Consider the following 14,810-nt stretch of genomic DNA (forward strand, 5'->3'; position numbering starts at 1 on the left):
TGCTAAAAAGAACTCAACATTGGGGGAGGTCCTGAAGGTGGCTTAGCTCTGATCAGGCTACACTCGAGAACTGGACTCTGCATACCGCTGAGGTCCATACCTGAGATTACACCTACTGAATCTGCCTTCACTCTAAATGTTGAGTTAGATCAAACCAGTGGTAACAACAAAAATAACTTATGGCATAAACTCTGTGGCTCCTACTTAGGGAGCTCTTGGAATAAATGTCTAAAATGTTTTCCCCTAAAAGTGTTATATCAGACCCCTCTATTTTATTGGGGGTACTGAATGGCATAGCATCAATATCATCCCTAAGTGGCCAAGGTAAGGGTTTCAAGACGGGATAAAGCTCTGGTCATACGGTTATCTAGAAGGACTATGGATAGATGACGAAATTTTAGCACATTTCTGCAGGATTGAGGAGTTTTCATCACCTAAATAAAAACACATGAGACTATTTTTTTTGTCCTTAGCACCTTTTATTGAAGTATGACCCTTGATGACAATCTAGTAGGCATAATTATGTCAGCTGAGAAGGTGGAGGACACAAATGCAGAAACAATAAGATTCAGAAAAATAACAGTTTCACATGGGATAGGTGACCCCCAACAAACACTGGTTCTTTATCTACAGAAACCACCCCATCCCACCCCCCTCCCCAAAGATCTACTAATCTTCAAATAATACAATATGCTGTTACAGAAATATTATCAGCATAGGCAACTCCTCTGGCAAGGACAGCAGGAGTTTCCAAGCTCCAGATGGGTGGGAAGTGGCAAGAAATGTGCCCAGCTTCCTCCATCTGGGGCCTGCTACTGGCAGAGCAGCACCTTCAGGGAGGCTGGGGTTCAGGATGTGGACCCCAGGCAGCTTTTTGGCACATGAAGTTAAATGAAAAACAACCTGAACCTGGCCTTGAAAGAGGAACTTCATCTCCTTCCCTCTGCTTCCAATCTCTCCCTTTCTAGGGCTTTAATTCAGTGTCTGTCTCATTATCTTAGATTCTGCTTGGGCACCTACTGCTATATCCTAGCTGAGTTTTCAGCTCTGAGAACCAAGGAGAATCAATTATCCAGGGCCTGGGGGAGGAGGGAAAGGAGAACATGTGATCTTAACTTTTACACTGACCCTTCTTTATCTATCAACCACCATTCTTACTTCCCACCCACTGGGGCCTCTGTAAATACTTGAAGGAAGAGAGCAAAAGTCACGATCTATAACTGTATTTGGGCAAATCCCTTGGTATGCCTTCTAAAATGTAGGCCCCTGGCAGGCCATGGAGTAGGGATGGGCCCAGGGACTGAGATGGGTTAGAGCCACTGCATCTTAAGTAATGCTGGGTAGTATGGCAGTACTATTGCTCACAACAGCATGCCAGTGTCTGCTTAGTAGTTTATGCTTGTCTGCTGAGCCTCAGTGCTCAGTATATCATTGGGATTAATTTTTAAGTGCTTCAGAAATTGTCCCTCTGCATGAAAAATGAAAATTCTTGTGGTCTGATTCCAAATCCAGAAACTAATTTGAAGTGGCATGAGAGACAAAAATAACAGAGTTCATAGTATTTAGGGTGTCCTAAACTTAAGGTATAGCCAATCTAAGATGAGTAGAAAAACCCAGACTATGACCATGGTGTCCAGGTAAAGTGAGCCTTCTTTTCTGTGGGTCCATATTCCCAAAAAGCCCCCAAGTCTTAGACTGATGCAACACATCAGCCTCATCTCCCAAATATGGACATTGCAACTCGCTTATTGTTTGTCTTACAGACTGATGTTTTTTAAAAAAGATGGCAACCACAGCCTCTATTCAAGCACTCCCCCACCTTCCTCAACCTTGGCTTGGACAAGCTCAGCCCTTTATGAGCCATCAGCCTTCCTGAATAGAGTAGAATCTTCCACTGCAGGGGAGAATGGGGGGGGGGGGGGGCGTGACATTCTAACAGTGGTTCTGGCAGCAGCAGTACTAAGAGCACCCCCAGGGCCCCATAGAAAGGGTTCCTACCCACTCCCAAGACATCCTTCTGGCCCAGATTCTTCCATTGTTTTCCAACACAATGAAGAGGAAAGGGAAGTCAGTGAGCAGTATTTGTAGCAGCAGCAAAGTTCCTTGGCAAATTCTTTGGCTGAATGAGGTACTCCTGCTGCCACAGTTAACCTCCAAGGACTCTGAGGAATTCAGCAGTAAGGAGGACAGATGCTGGGGGCGGTGGGAGTGTGTGTTGGGGGGCTGGGTTGGGTAACACACCAAGGATTGGCCACAGTGAACAGGGAACAGAGAACTGAGTTGGCTAAAGGGTAGAGTTTTGTCACAACTCTCTTTCTGCCATCAACCACCCTAGTGCTCTTCCAGGACAGAAGCTGGCTACCAGTGATAAGGCTTCAGCAACAGCCACAGCTTTAGTAATTTGTGCAACTGCCCCCCCCCCCCAAACCTGTCACCCCCCCCCCTCGCCCGGCTTAGCCATTCGTTCACTCTCTCCAGTCTCAGTGACCAGCAGTCAACTGTGGTTCAGACAGATTGAATGGGAAATCTCAGTAATCAGTAAGTCCCAGGTTTTACGTGGCACGTTGTTCTGAGTAACATGTGGAGATCTCCCAGCATCCTGCTCATCCCACTCAGGACACGAATCATCTCTTTGTCCAGCCAATCCACACCCATCAGTCCCTTAGTAGCCTTCTTGGTTATCAAATTGATTGGCCTGCTATCATGGTGCTTGTGTTTAAGGAACTCTTGTTTTACTTAATAATGGCTCCAAAGTGCAAGAGTCGTGATGCCAAGGAAACATCAGGGCATAAGGCATGGGAGGATGATTAATTCTGTCCAATGCTACAGGGTATATAGGAAAAAAACACAGTATACATCGGGTTCAGTGCTATCTGCTGCACGCACCCATTGGGGGGGGTGTCTTGGGACATAGTCCCTGTGGATAAGGAGGAACCACAGCATCATAATTTGCTGGATCATAATTTGCTCTGGGGGGCTGGCCCTGGCTATGGTGAATTTTGGTTCCCTGTGGCAGGCCACAGGCTAAGAAAGTAATTGTTAGAGGAGCTCCTCCTGAGCTCACCTCCACTCACCCCATAGCTTGGAGACAGCAGAGAAATGAACAAGTCTTTGTCAGTTTCAGGAAATTCTTTGGTTTCAAAACAAGAAGAAAAAAAAAAAGAATCTTGCTAGGGAATGTTAAGCTCATGATTACCCAGACATCAGGGTAGGCACAGGGCCAGGCCATGGTTCAGAAGCTCTGAGTTCAAGGAGAGAACTTGTTTCTTAGACACCTGTAGCTATGGTAGGAAGAATTCAATGCCTTGGCACTCGCTTACCTAGCCATGGTGGAATCAGGCTGATATGCAGAAAAGATTTTCCTTCTGGGCTAACTTTTCCCTCTCCAACTTTCCTCTTCTTGCCTTATTAGTTAAAAATAAAAAGAAAAGAAACAATCAAAACATAAAAATAAATAAGATTAAAAGGCCATTTAAAATATAACAATACGAACCCCCTCCCCCCCCAATAATGAGACCTATATCCAGAAGTCAACTTTAGTAGAACAATGAATGGCCCACAGTGGGAGGCCCTGGACTAGGCACTTGTAATGCCCAGAAATGAAAGGTAGGCCCAGAGTCTTAGGACACGATGAGGGCTGAGAGTAGGCGTCTTCCCTCTCAATTAGCTGCTGGGGAAGGTGGGGGTGGAGCCAATTTGTTTACATCTGGCTCCTTCCTGAGGGGCACCTGGGGACACTCCATCTTTGCTGCATTCTGCTAATTAAGTGTAATTCCTCCTTCTGTGTTTCCTACTGCAAAGCTTGGGTGAGGCCCTGAAACTGGTGCTAAGTGAATGCCCTCAAAGCAGCCAGATCTCTGGGCCCAGAAACAGCTGGGCCCAGAGCCCTGGAGTACAGTGCAGGTGCACAGGCAGCTTCTCTCTGAGCCTTACAAGGCTAATTCCAGGAGGGGCTGCAGGGGTGAGTTTGTGATTCTTTGGTGTCTTAGTAGAAAAAAAAAATGAAGGCACTTGGTTGATTCTGTGTGTAGTAAGTGCTTGCCCGTGCACACTGTGGGAAGGAGAGTGCAGTTGTATGCTCACATCTTGTTGCAGCTCCCTAGGGTAGACGTTCGCAGGCTCCCCAGGGTCTCCTCACTGGATAGAAACACTGCTAGGAAAGGGGCAGTGAGAGACATCCAGGGTGAAGGGCTGGAACAACCTGTTAACTAACTGCTATCTACTCCCTAGCAAACTGCTAATGAAGACTGAAAGCACTTCCCACTGTGCCTGGGCAGGGCTGCTGTGGCAGACTGCTGGTAGCCTTAGAAATTGCTGGGCCCCAGGAGTAGACTCTCCCTGAGACACTTGAGTTGCTCTTCCCCAAGCTTGATCTTCTCCTCCAGTTCTCGCTGTTCAATGATGAGAGCAGATTTCATCTTGACAAAGTGCTGGTAATCTTGCAGCTGGTCCTGAGGCAGGTAGCGGGAGACCATGCCGAACACGAGCTTCTCCCGGCGGTCCACGTGCTCCTTCAGCTCCTTAGCGTCTGCCAACTGCCCCGTCAGCTGCTGCTTCTTCTCTATCAGCACCAACTGGGGAAGCAGAGGAGCAAATAAAGGCTATCTCAGTTACCAGGCAAGTCTTCAGTGCTCCACCATGGAAGCTGTCACGAAGCAGCTCTCCATTCTGCTAACTGATCAGGACTAGATTCCCTACCCTAAAGTCTGCTTCCATGAAAATACCTTTCTTTCCTGTAGCAGGAGGAGGATGTACAGCCATCTCTTTCTATCTCTGAGGCTGTCTTTAATTCTTGAGCCGCCACTGGATGCGGGTTAGTGGAAGGTTCTAGCAAAGCTGGCTTGTGTCCCCTTCCATCCAGTGAGCCACCATCACTGTGGAGATGCTTTCTCTACAGTGGGTGTGTCTGTGTGAGTGTATATGGCCATGTGTATGAGCCTTGTAGACTCCAAGTTGTATCCAAACCACATTAGTAGGAAAACATAATGTAGTTTTGGTTCAGGAATGTACATGAATGAGCCAAGCCATGAAACTGACTGCCTTCCTATCCCAACTTCTTGACAAGATCTCTCCGTCCAACTCTACAGAGAGTGAGGCAAAACTGCCGCCGCTGCTGCTGCTATTATTTCTGCTACAACTATCGCTATGACTGGCAGCTAGTACTAACCCAGGGTTCATGCTGTACCAGGTCCCATTTGAAGTCATTAACCTGGATTATCTAACCTCATTCTCACAACAACCCCATGAGGCAGGCACTGTGTCCACTCCAATTTATAGATGAAGAGATAGACATGGAGTGAGGTTACGTCACACAGCTAGGAAGTGTGTGTGTGTGTGTGTGTGTGTGTGTGTGTATGTGTGTATTTGAAAGGAAGGGAGGGACAGAGAGAGAGAGAGAGAGAGAGAGAGATGCTCCATTTGGTGGTCCACTCCCAAAATGGCCACTGGGACTGGGACTGGGCCAGGCTGAAGCCAGAAGCAAAGAGCTCCATCTGGATCTCCCACATGACTATCAGGGACCCAAGCACTTGGGCCATCATCCACTGCCTTCCCAGGCACATTAACAAGAAGCTGAATCAGAAACAGAGGAGTTGGGACTTGAATGGGCTCTCAGGTATAGGATGCCAGCATCGCAAGCAGTGGCTTAGCCTGCTGTGCCACCATGCGGGCCCCTGCTCACACTTATAAAACTATGCAGTCTACCTCCCATAATATCCAAACTGGAAAGAGGAAGCCCTGAGAAGAAACAGCATTTACCTCCACCCACACCCTAGAGACCCCAACTCTACCTTCTCCTGGTTGGCCTCTGAATCGATGCTGTTGAGCGCATTCTCCACCCGGGCCAGTCGTCCAGAGAGTGACAGCAACAGGTTGACCACTTTGTCCAGGTCACCAATAAACAAGCGGTATTTTTCAAACTCATTGGATTTGCAAACAGCTTTTAAGTTGGCCTCCACCTCCTCCCCAAGGATGGAATTGGCATTGATGTCCTCCAGCAGCCCTCGCTGGGCTTCTCGCAGGACGGAAAGTTTTCTGCCAATGCTTTCAATGAGTTGTATCTAGGAGAGTTTACCGGGAGACAAAAGGTAAGAATGGGGACCAACTGAAACTCATCTGGCCCTGTAGCCAGATGGAATCCAAGTAGCACAGAGTGGCCTCTACCCTAGTCACCAGAAACAAAGTTAACCTGAGCAAGCTGTGAGAAATGCCAGCTGTAGGGGCAGGAACCTTCTCTCCCTGTTTCCGTGTCACCAACAAACTTCTTGGCATTAGGTAAGTGGTACCCAAAGGCTTACCCTCATTTGCCAGGTGCAGCTTGATAAATGCTTGCTGGGACTATTTAACCAAAAAGGACCAGAAGGTCTGGGAGAGCTGAACTTGGCAAATCATCTGTTATCAAGTATTTGACTAGCACTTCATTCACTGTCCTTCAGTCATGTAAGTACCTCTTATATTTATGGCGCCGAGCTGGATCCTTGTCTCCTCTGCTGGCATTCTGAGGCCGTGTGAATAAGAGTGTGAGTTCTGGGGTCAAAACGATTGGGTCTGACTTCTAGTTCTACTGCCTCAGCTCTGCCACTTCTGAGCTGTGGAAGCTTGGCTGACTCGAGTTTATTGAGCTTCACTTTCTATGCATGGAGAATGGGGGTGACAGAAGTACCCACTGCACTGGGTTGTAATAAGGATTCAAGGAGATTCAAGGAGGTGGCATATGAAAATGGCTTGGCACTGAGTACCTGCTCAATAAATGCTAGGTTGCTATTATTATTATTCAGTCTCATCCTAATGTCATTCCTGAGAATCATTCAGGATTCGTTCTTTACCCTCCTCTGTCCACTCATTCTTGTATTCCTGAGCTGCTTCTTTTTTTAAAAGATTTATTTATTTATTTGAATTAGGAATTACACAGAAAGAGAAGGAGAGGCAGAGGCAGAGGCAGAGAGAGAGAGAGGTCTTCCATCCACTGGTTCACTCCCCAGTTGGCCGCAACGGCTGGAGCTGTGCCAATCTGAAGCCTGGAGCCAGGAGCTTCTTCCAGGTCTCCTCTTCGGGTACAGGGGCCTAAGGACTTGGGCCATCTTCTACTGCTTTCCCAGGCCACATCAGAGAGCTATATTTGAAGTGGAATTTGAACTGTCACCCATATGGGATGCTGGCACTGCAGGCGGTGGCTTTACCCACTATGCCACTGCACCGGCCCCACTGAGCTGCTTCTTAAAAAAATTACTTATTGGAAAGGCAGAGTGACAGAGACAGAAGGAGAAAGGGAGAAACAGAGAAAGAAATCTTTGGGCTAGTGGTTCACTTCCCAAATGCCCACAAATAGCCAGGGCTGGGCCAGGCCAAAGCCAGGAGCCTGCAATTCCATTTGGGTCTCCCATGAGGGTGGCAGGGACCCAGATGCCTGAGCTATCATCTGCTGCTTTCACAGGATGTGCATGAGCAGGAAGCTGGCTCTGAAGTGGAGTAGATGGGACTTGAACCAGGCACTGTGATATGCCATGTGGGCTCCCCAAGCAGCAGCCCGACCTGCGTTGCTACAACACCTTTCCCCCTGAGCTGCTTCTTTAGCTCTACCTGCTTTCTATCTATTTCCTCATTTTGGCTGTTTCTATTCTTCAGGGTTGAGCCCTGAAGAATATGGAAGCAGCCATTTGTCTAGCTGCAAGTTTCTAGCAGGAATGGACTCATCGGGGGTTGTATAAAGCCTCTGCAGCCACAGTGTGGGTGAGTGGAGTTTCAGAGTCAGAGACTCACAAAGCAATGGTGTGACCTTGAGCAAACTAATCAGCCTCTCTGTGCCTCAATCTCTACATCTAAAAAACATAGGGGGTCGGTGCTGTGGCGTAGTGGGTAAAGCTGCCACCTGCAGTGCCGGCATCCCATATAGGTACCAATTCATGTCCCAGCTGCTCCACTTCCAATCCAGCTCTCTGCTATGGCCTGGGAAGGCAGTAGAAGATGGCCCAACTCTTTGGGTCCCTGCACCCACGTGGGAGCTCCGGAAGAAGCTCCTGGCTCCTGGCTTCAGATAGGTGCAGCTCCAGTCATTGCAGCCATCTGGGGAGTGAACCAATGGATGGAAGACCTCAATCTCTTTCTCTCTGCCTCTGCCTCTCTGCCTTTCAAATTAAAGAAATAAATCTTTAAAAAAGTAGGGGAACCATAGTACCTACTTCATAAAGTGGTTATGAGAACTAAATGAGTCAACATGTTTTCCATGCGTAGAATAGTCTCTTGTGAATAGGAAGTAGGCTTCAGTGTTTGTTTTATTATTATTCAAGCTCAGGCACTCTAGGACCATAGGCTTGTGGTTTTCTAGAATGTGTTCCTCTTTAGTGGTTTATTGAGAAACGTCCAAGGTGAACAATGCTAACAGTGCCTCCTCTGGGTTCCAGGGCCTGTTGGCATAATTTAGAACTGTTCAAAAGTCAGAAGATTACCATAATCTTAGCCTGAAGTGTAATAAGTTTGCATATGGTGAAAATTCCAAAACGTAATGGGAATTGGGGCTCAATGATATATGAACGAAGCAACACAATTAGATGTCACCAGGCTCCCAGTTGTATTTCTATCCTTTGCTCTCCCAAACAAAACTCAGTGTTAGGGACAAAGGATGACACACTTGACAAATTGCCTACCCACTCTCGTTCCCAGGCTCTGGTGGTGAAGGAAGGACAAAAATGGAGCAAGTCCTTTGTTTCTCAGAGTCTGAGACCGAACTTCAACCTAAACTTCACCTGAACTTCAACCCTAGAGAAAGTTCAGTGGACAGCGATGTGGAGTCTCACAGACACAACCAGAGCTTGTTTGTTTCTGGGATATTGCAAATCGGTGACCTTCCCTGCCTTTCTTCCTCAGAGATAAAAACTGTCCTCACCCAACCACAACCCCACCGAGTCACTGCTATTCTGTGCTTTGTCACTTCTGATCATCTGTCTCTTATCTTGGTCAGACTTTTATTAGGTTTGCCCCTGCAGAGGCCAGGCCATGAGTAAACTAGAAGCAACCCTGCCATGGTCAGAAAACATGGAATCCAAGGAAGCCGGCATCTGAATCCATAACACTTTGACACTAGCATGCTTCTAGTTCTTTCCCTGATATTTTGCTTCCGATGGGAAATTGGAGGGAGAGTTCTTGCAAATGGCCTGTACTTTCCTACAGGTCCTATTCTAAAAGAGAAATACGGGCAGAAGAGCAATTTACATTGGGTTCAGATGTCCACAAAGTGGTAAATTGGGCCTTTGGGGTTGTCATGGAAACTCTATTTGCCTATGAAATAAAATGGGTAAGTGCAGGGAGGGCAAAGCGATTCCAGGAATTTGATTAGAACACCAGGCTAGAGGTACTTAGAGGAAGACAGAGAGACTTTTGAACAACAACATCTCCATCTATTTTGTATTTTCATGAGATAATTGACCATCTTTGCAAATATATACTAAAGTTTGCTAGTCTATAATTTGTCTGTATTTTCCTTAGTTATTCTGTTCTCGTGTATGGAAAGTGACACAGAGAATAATGATCCATGATGCTACCTTTGGCTAGAGTTCACTGGCAGAAACCCTGGTGTGCCCTGGGTGGTGAGTTTCTTACAAGGCTGGCTTAACTCAGAAGGGTAGGGCAATAGCACAGAGATTCAGACAGCCTTGACTTCAAGTCCTGGATCTATCATTTAGTCTGCTATCCCTGGACAAATCAGCCCCCTTAATTGGTCTTTAAAAAGGCCTAGTTATAGGCACTTTACAGGGTTGTTCTAGCAGAGGTGGGGAACCTCTGGCCCATGAGTCATCTAAGGCCCACAAAATCCTTTGGTCTGGCCCTGCTAAGGCAAGTGCAAGTGGGACTCAGAATTCAATAATTCTATAGCAGGCTCATTTTTAACTTGAGCATTTTGTATGGCCTGCAAGTAATGTTGTAAATATCCAAATGGCCCTTGGCACAAAAAAGTTTCCCCACACCTGTAAGGACGATAGAGAATAAGAGAGTACTCTTCCTCCTCCTCCTATTATTATTATTATCATTATCATTATTATTGCCTGGGTCCAAAAGAGACTGGAGTTGGATCTGTGAGACATCCAGAGAAGCTGTTTGACTTCCGTACTGAAAATATGGGGATGTAAGGTATTCGATGTTAAGCAGCTCACCCTCCAGACACACCAAAGGTAAGTACTGAAAATCTCTAGAGCATATCAAAAAACTTTACCTTTTTCTGAGCCAGTTCATGGTCAACTTCCTCCTCCCCAAAGCCAATCTCTGCCATCTCTGGTTGGTCTTTCAACTTGTTCAGCAGCTCTGCTTTGGCCACAGAAATATTGTAATAAGCTGAATAAGAGGTAGGGACTCCTGGGGCTCCCGGAGGAGGTGAGAAGTGCTGAAACTCTTGTCTGTGGGGAAAAAGAGTGACCACTGGAGCAGCTCTGTGGACAGACTAATAACATATCTCTTCCTTCATTTCCCCATCTGTAAAATGGGACCCTGCTTCATCAAAGAATTTGAGACCAATGGACCAGAGGTACTGTTTAAATGTAAACAGACCACATGAAGGCCACCTAGAAGCCAAGTAAAGGCAAACCTTAATAGCCCAGAAGGCTGTTTCGGAGTCCCTGACTCCAGCAGCTAGGGGGACTTCTTTTGAGAATGTTTTGATTGGTTATTAACACTCTATTAAAATCCAGAAAATCTGGCTGGTCCCAAAAGATGGCTCCAATATATGGAGCACAAAGGAGCCAGGTGTTGAGGAACTACCCAAGAACTTAAGCATTGGTTCTCCAAACTTGTTGGCCTCTCTCCTGCCCATCCCTGGACTTCTGCCCACCCCTGCTCTCTCTAGTCTGCTTGCTTACAAAGGCGCACTCAGCATTTTTTTTGTCATTCCCAATGCCACCCCCGTTTGCAATATCCACGCTACTGCAGATGTCCCACAGCAAATCGGTCACACATGACTTTGGCAGTGGTCACCATATTGAAGGCTGAGGTTAGCACCCCTGCCAGGGAGTTTTCATGCCCTATTATATCTCTCATGAGCTCTTTTGAGACTTCCTACTGTAGGGCGGGCCTTGGGCTTAAGAAGGGAGAGCATCTCTCCACTCCCACAGTATGTCCTTAAGGGCCCCAACATCCTTTGTGGCTGTAGAGGGACAAATGGAACCAGTGTAACAGAGGGTGGGGGTGGGGGTAGGGAGTGTGGCAGCAGACCCTGTTGTCTTGGGTTCACCAAAGGCTGCAGGGAAGAAGTAGCTCTGGCTCCATGCTGACTTGGGTTTGGACTCTTCTGCCACCAAGGCTTCTGGTCTGGAGTGAGGAAGTAAAGAGAAATGCTCTCATGTCAGGTTTCAGTGATGGAGGGACAAATCATTGCACCCATGGTTTATGCAAGGGAGGGTCCACACCTCCCCCCAGCCCCATTATATTCTCTTTGCCTGCCAGCCAGCACCACCCTCCACCTGTCCGTGTCCCTACCCCTGTGCCAACCTCTAGCTGTCTGCAACGGAAAATAGGAAAAACTCATTAGTCACTTTTGTAGCTATTTGCAGCTCTTAGCTAAAGGTCAAAAATAATGGTTAAAAGGCTCCACAGCTATTTACTGATTCATGCTATGCTGTCTCCTAATTCATCACACAAAAGAAACTTGGGCATGCCAATATGCCTCATCCCAGGTACATTCATTTTACATTTTTCAAGCTTGTAACACTGATAGAGAAACAATACTTGTACCAGCTAGCATTCACGCAGGGCTTACTGTGCCCTAGAAACTGTCCCAAGATAGATGCACACAGATACACAGAAATAATTGAATGCCCATGACAACCATTTTATAGATAAGGGACAAGAGGCACCCAGAGGTAAAGCGACTTTCCCAAAGTCACCAGCCAGACCTGTGATTTGTACCCAGGAAACCTAACTCCAGAACCTGTGCTTTTAGCCACAATGCCACACAGCCAAAGGGACAACTTGACATTTTAACAAAACCCTACACGTAAGGAATTTTCTAGCTAGAGTATATTTCTGGTAGCAGAAAAGAGAGAACATTTTAGAGGAAATACGAAGGCATGAGCTTAGAAAATTCTTATCTACAAGAAAAATATTGAGGGCATACGTGAAAGTTCTGACTCAAAATGTGTATGCTTTTTGGAGACTCAGTTCCCCAAAAGAGACAGCTCTATTTTGCACTATAGGTGGAGTATCCATTATTATTCATATTTCAGAGACTTTCAGATTTTTGGAATATTTGTAAAGGCTTTATGAGTGGAGCATCCCTAACCAAAAATCCAAGATGCCCCAAAGTTCAAAACCTTTTGAGTTTTGGAGCATTTTGGATTTTTGAATTAAAGATTCTGAACCTATATATGTGTCATATTTGGCAATGGAACTTTTTTCTCATCACCTCCATAACAGGTAAAGTTATGACAACATAATCTGAACTTGATAGAGAATATTGAAGCAAACATCTGATTTTTCCCACAGAGAACTGAGAGGAAATGTATAAAATCCATAATGGAAGTCATGTGTATTTGAATTAGAGTTATTTTACTTAATGAGCCCCTCAAAATGTGTAGCATGTGCAATTCAAATGCAAACAAGGCTATTTAATTCCAGCTATGTGAAACCACAGCATCTTAAAGCCCACATATTATTCAGTTACAAAATGCTGGGATACATATAGAAGCACTTTTGTGGAATTATGAAGGGTTGGTTAATTAAAGTAACTCTAATTCGAGTATACATACTTGGCTGGGCTTCCTGGGTTCTTGCTGCCTGTGACCTTGTGATCCAGTTACTTTCTCTTTCTGGGCCTCACTTCTCTCGTCTAAAAAGTGGAGGACACTAATAGGAACTACCTCCCAAGTTTGATGTGAGGATTAAACCAATCAATGCAGATGTACAGATGTTCCTTGACTTATGATAAACCCATTGCAAGTAGAAAACATCCTAAGTGGAAATAGCATCGAATCCCCCTAACCTACTGTAAACCACGGTTGAGCAGCACAGCACACTGTAGAGCATGAGCATTTTCCTTTGCCATTGCCCAGCATCATGCGAAAGGATTAAACTGCATAGGCTAGCTTAGATGTGGTCCAAAGTGATAATCTGAAGTATGGTTGCTACCGAGTGCCTATCACTCTGGCACCATCATAAAGCTGAAAAAGTGGAAGTCAAATCGTTGTAAGTCAGGGACCATGTGGACATGAAAAGGTTTAGAGCAATGCTTGGCACGTAGTAAGCAAGTAAAAAAAAAAAATACTAGCTTGGTTGGGAAGAATGCTGTTCCTGAAATCGCTATCACTCAAACAAGCATCTCCAATGGATTCTTGCAGCTACAAGCCTGGGCTGTTTGCAAACAAACAGGGTTGTTTTCCCTGGTAACCTTAGTCATTAAAAATCAAAAATCTCTAGAGCAAAAGTTCTAAGCTCTCTAATAACGGCATTTTCCTTTTCTCTGATGAAAGGTGCCTAAAGGACGTAGAGCCAGGGCCTGTGATTGCTATGTCTGATACACAATACCCAATGGGAGAGAAGAGGGTCCCCTGAAGGCCTGGCCTACTGGAAGAACAAGTTCTCCCTGAGACTGGCTGCTGTGGAAAGCCAAAGAAGCCTGGGGTTTGGAGTAAGACAGATAGGGTATTGAACCTCTGCTGCATAATTATGAGCTAGATCATCCCTTATTTTGCTAAGCTTTAGTTTCCTCATCTGTCAAGTGGGGATAATAATGGCCAACTGGGCTGTTAGGAGAATTAAATGAAATAATGGAGAGAAGATGCTGCAGTGTGTGGCATGTACTAAGTGCTTAATACATGTTTATTCTTTCATCTCTTCATTCTTCTGAAATACTCATTAACAGCCTCCTAAGTATTAATTAGGCCACCTTTCCCTTCTCCCTGCTGTGATTGGAAATGATCACCGTCACGTTCCCCAAATGGTTTTCAATTACAGTAAGAATGTTCCCCAGCTGGATGGACAGCTTGAGAAGGATCTGCTAAGAGCTTCATGATGCCTGGGAGCCTGGCCCTGTAAATGCTGTTGGATGGAGCACCTCAGGCTGGGGATCTGCTCAACTACTCCAGATGGCCATGTCATAGATTTGTGTGTTAACAAAAGCCACAAGGACAAGGTACTTCTGCTAGCAACAAGTCTCAGTCAAGTTCTGGCTATAAAGAGATTTAAAGAAAGCACTGAAGAGACACCAGTCTCCCCACCCCCACCCCCCACCCCACCTGCAGCAGAGAGGAGGGCTGTGCTCTCTCCACTGCAAGGCAGGCAGCTCTGAGAGTCACAGCACCAAGAAATGATGATCCTGGCGCTTTGGGTTTGGGACAAAAAGGACAACCAGTCCCTGCGGGGCACACAGATGAGAATTAGCACTGTGCAGTGAACAGACAACCACACTCCTGCTTTGGCCTCTGTGTCCAGGAAGCTGGCCCCGTGGACTTTTGCCTATTGCTTACGAAGTAAAGGCCATGGGCCAGGGAAATAAGGAGAGGGAGAAAATAAGGAGAATAAGGAGAAAATAAAGAGAAGAGAGAGAAAAAAATATTTTTAGCTATTGGGAAGAATCACCAGGGCCTAAAGCACCCAGTCCCAGCACTATAGATCAGACAAGATCAGGCGTGTTCAGGGTGCTATGGCAGTAGACCCAGGACTGCAGTTAATAATAGGGTTGAGGAGAAAAGTTGAGAAACCCAGCCTACTCAGAGTGGAGGCGAGTCAGCTGGGGAGCTGGCCTCTTGTTCTGGAGGGAAAGCAGAAGAAAGGGCAGAACAGCGCCTGAGTCTGGTTTCCAGGAAAGGCCTTAGTACAGGCAATGAGGGTTT

At 46.1% G+C, this 14,810-nt stretch overlaps 1 protein-coding gene across 5 annotated transcripts in view; it reads right to left on the reverse strand.

The window, feature by feature from the left end:
* Positions 1–457: 457 nt before the first annotated feature.
* Positions 458–14,810, reverse strand: part of SHROOM4 (shroom family member 4) — a 264,044-nt gene continuing 249,691 nt past the window's right edge. For all 5 annotated transcript variants that reach the window (XM_002721647.5, XM_070067065.1, XM_051834719.2 and 2 more), the window contains 4 exons: positions 11,197–11,292; positions 10,205–10,385; positions 5,790–6,059; positions 458–4,574 (listed from right to left, as the gene is read on the reverse strand). In XM_002721647.5, the coding sequence (XP_002721693.2) occupies positions 4,305–4,574; positions 5,790–6,059; positions 10,205–10,385; positions 11,197–11,292 (817 nt within the window). In that variant the 3' untranslated portion in view covers positions 458–4,304. The remainder of the gene's footprint in view (positions 4,575–5,789; positions 6,060–10,204; positions 10,386–11,196; positions 11,293–14,810) is intronic.

The sequence above is a fragment of the Oryctolagus cuniculus genome, chromosome X (assembly GCF_964237555.1).
Source record: "Oryctolagus cuniculus chromosome X, mOryCun1.1, whole genome shotgun sequence".
NCBI lineage: Eukaryota > Metazoa > Chordata > Mammalia > Lagomorpha > Leporidae > Oryctolagus > Oryctolagus cuniculus.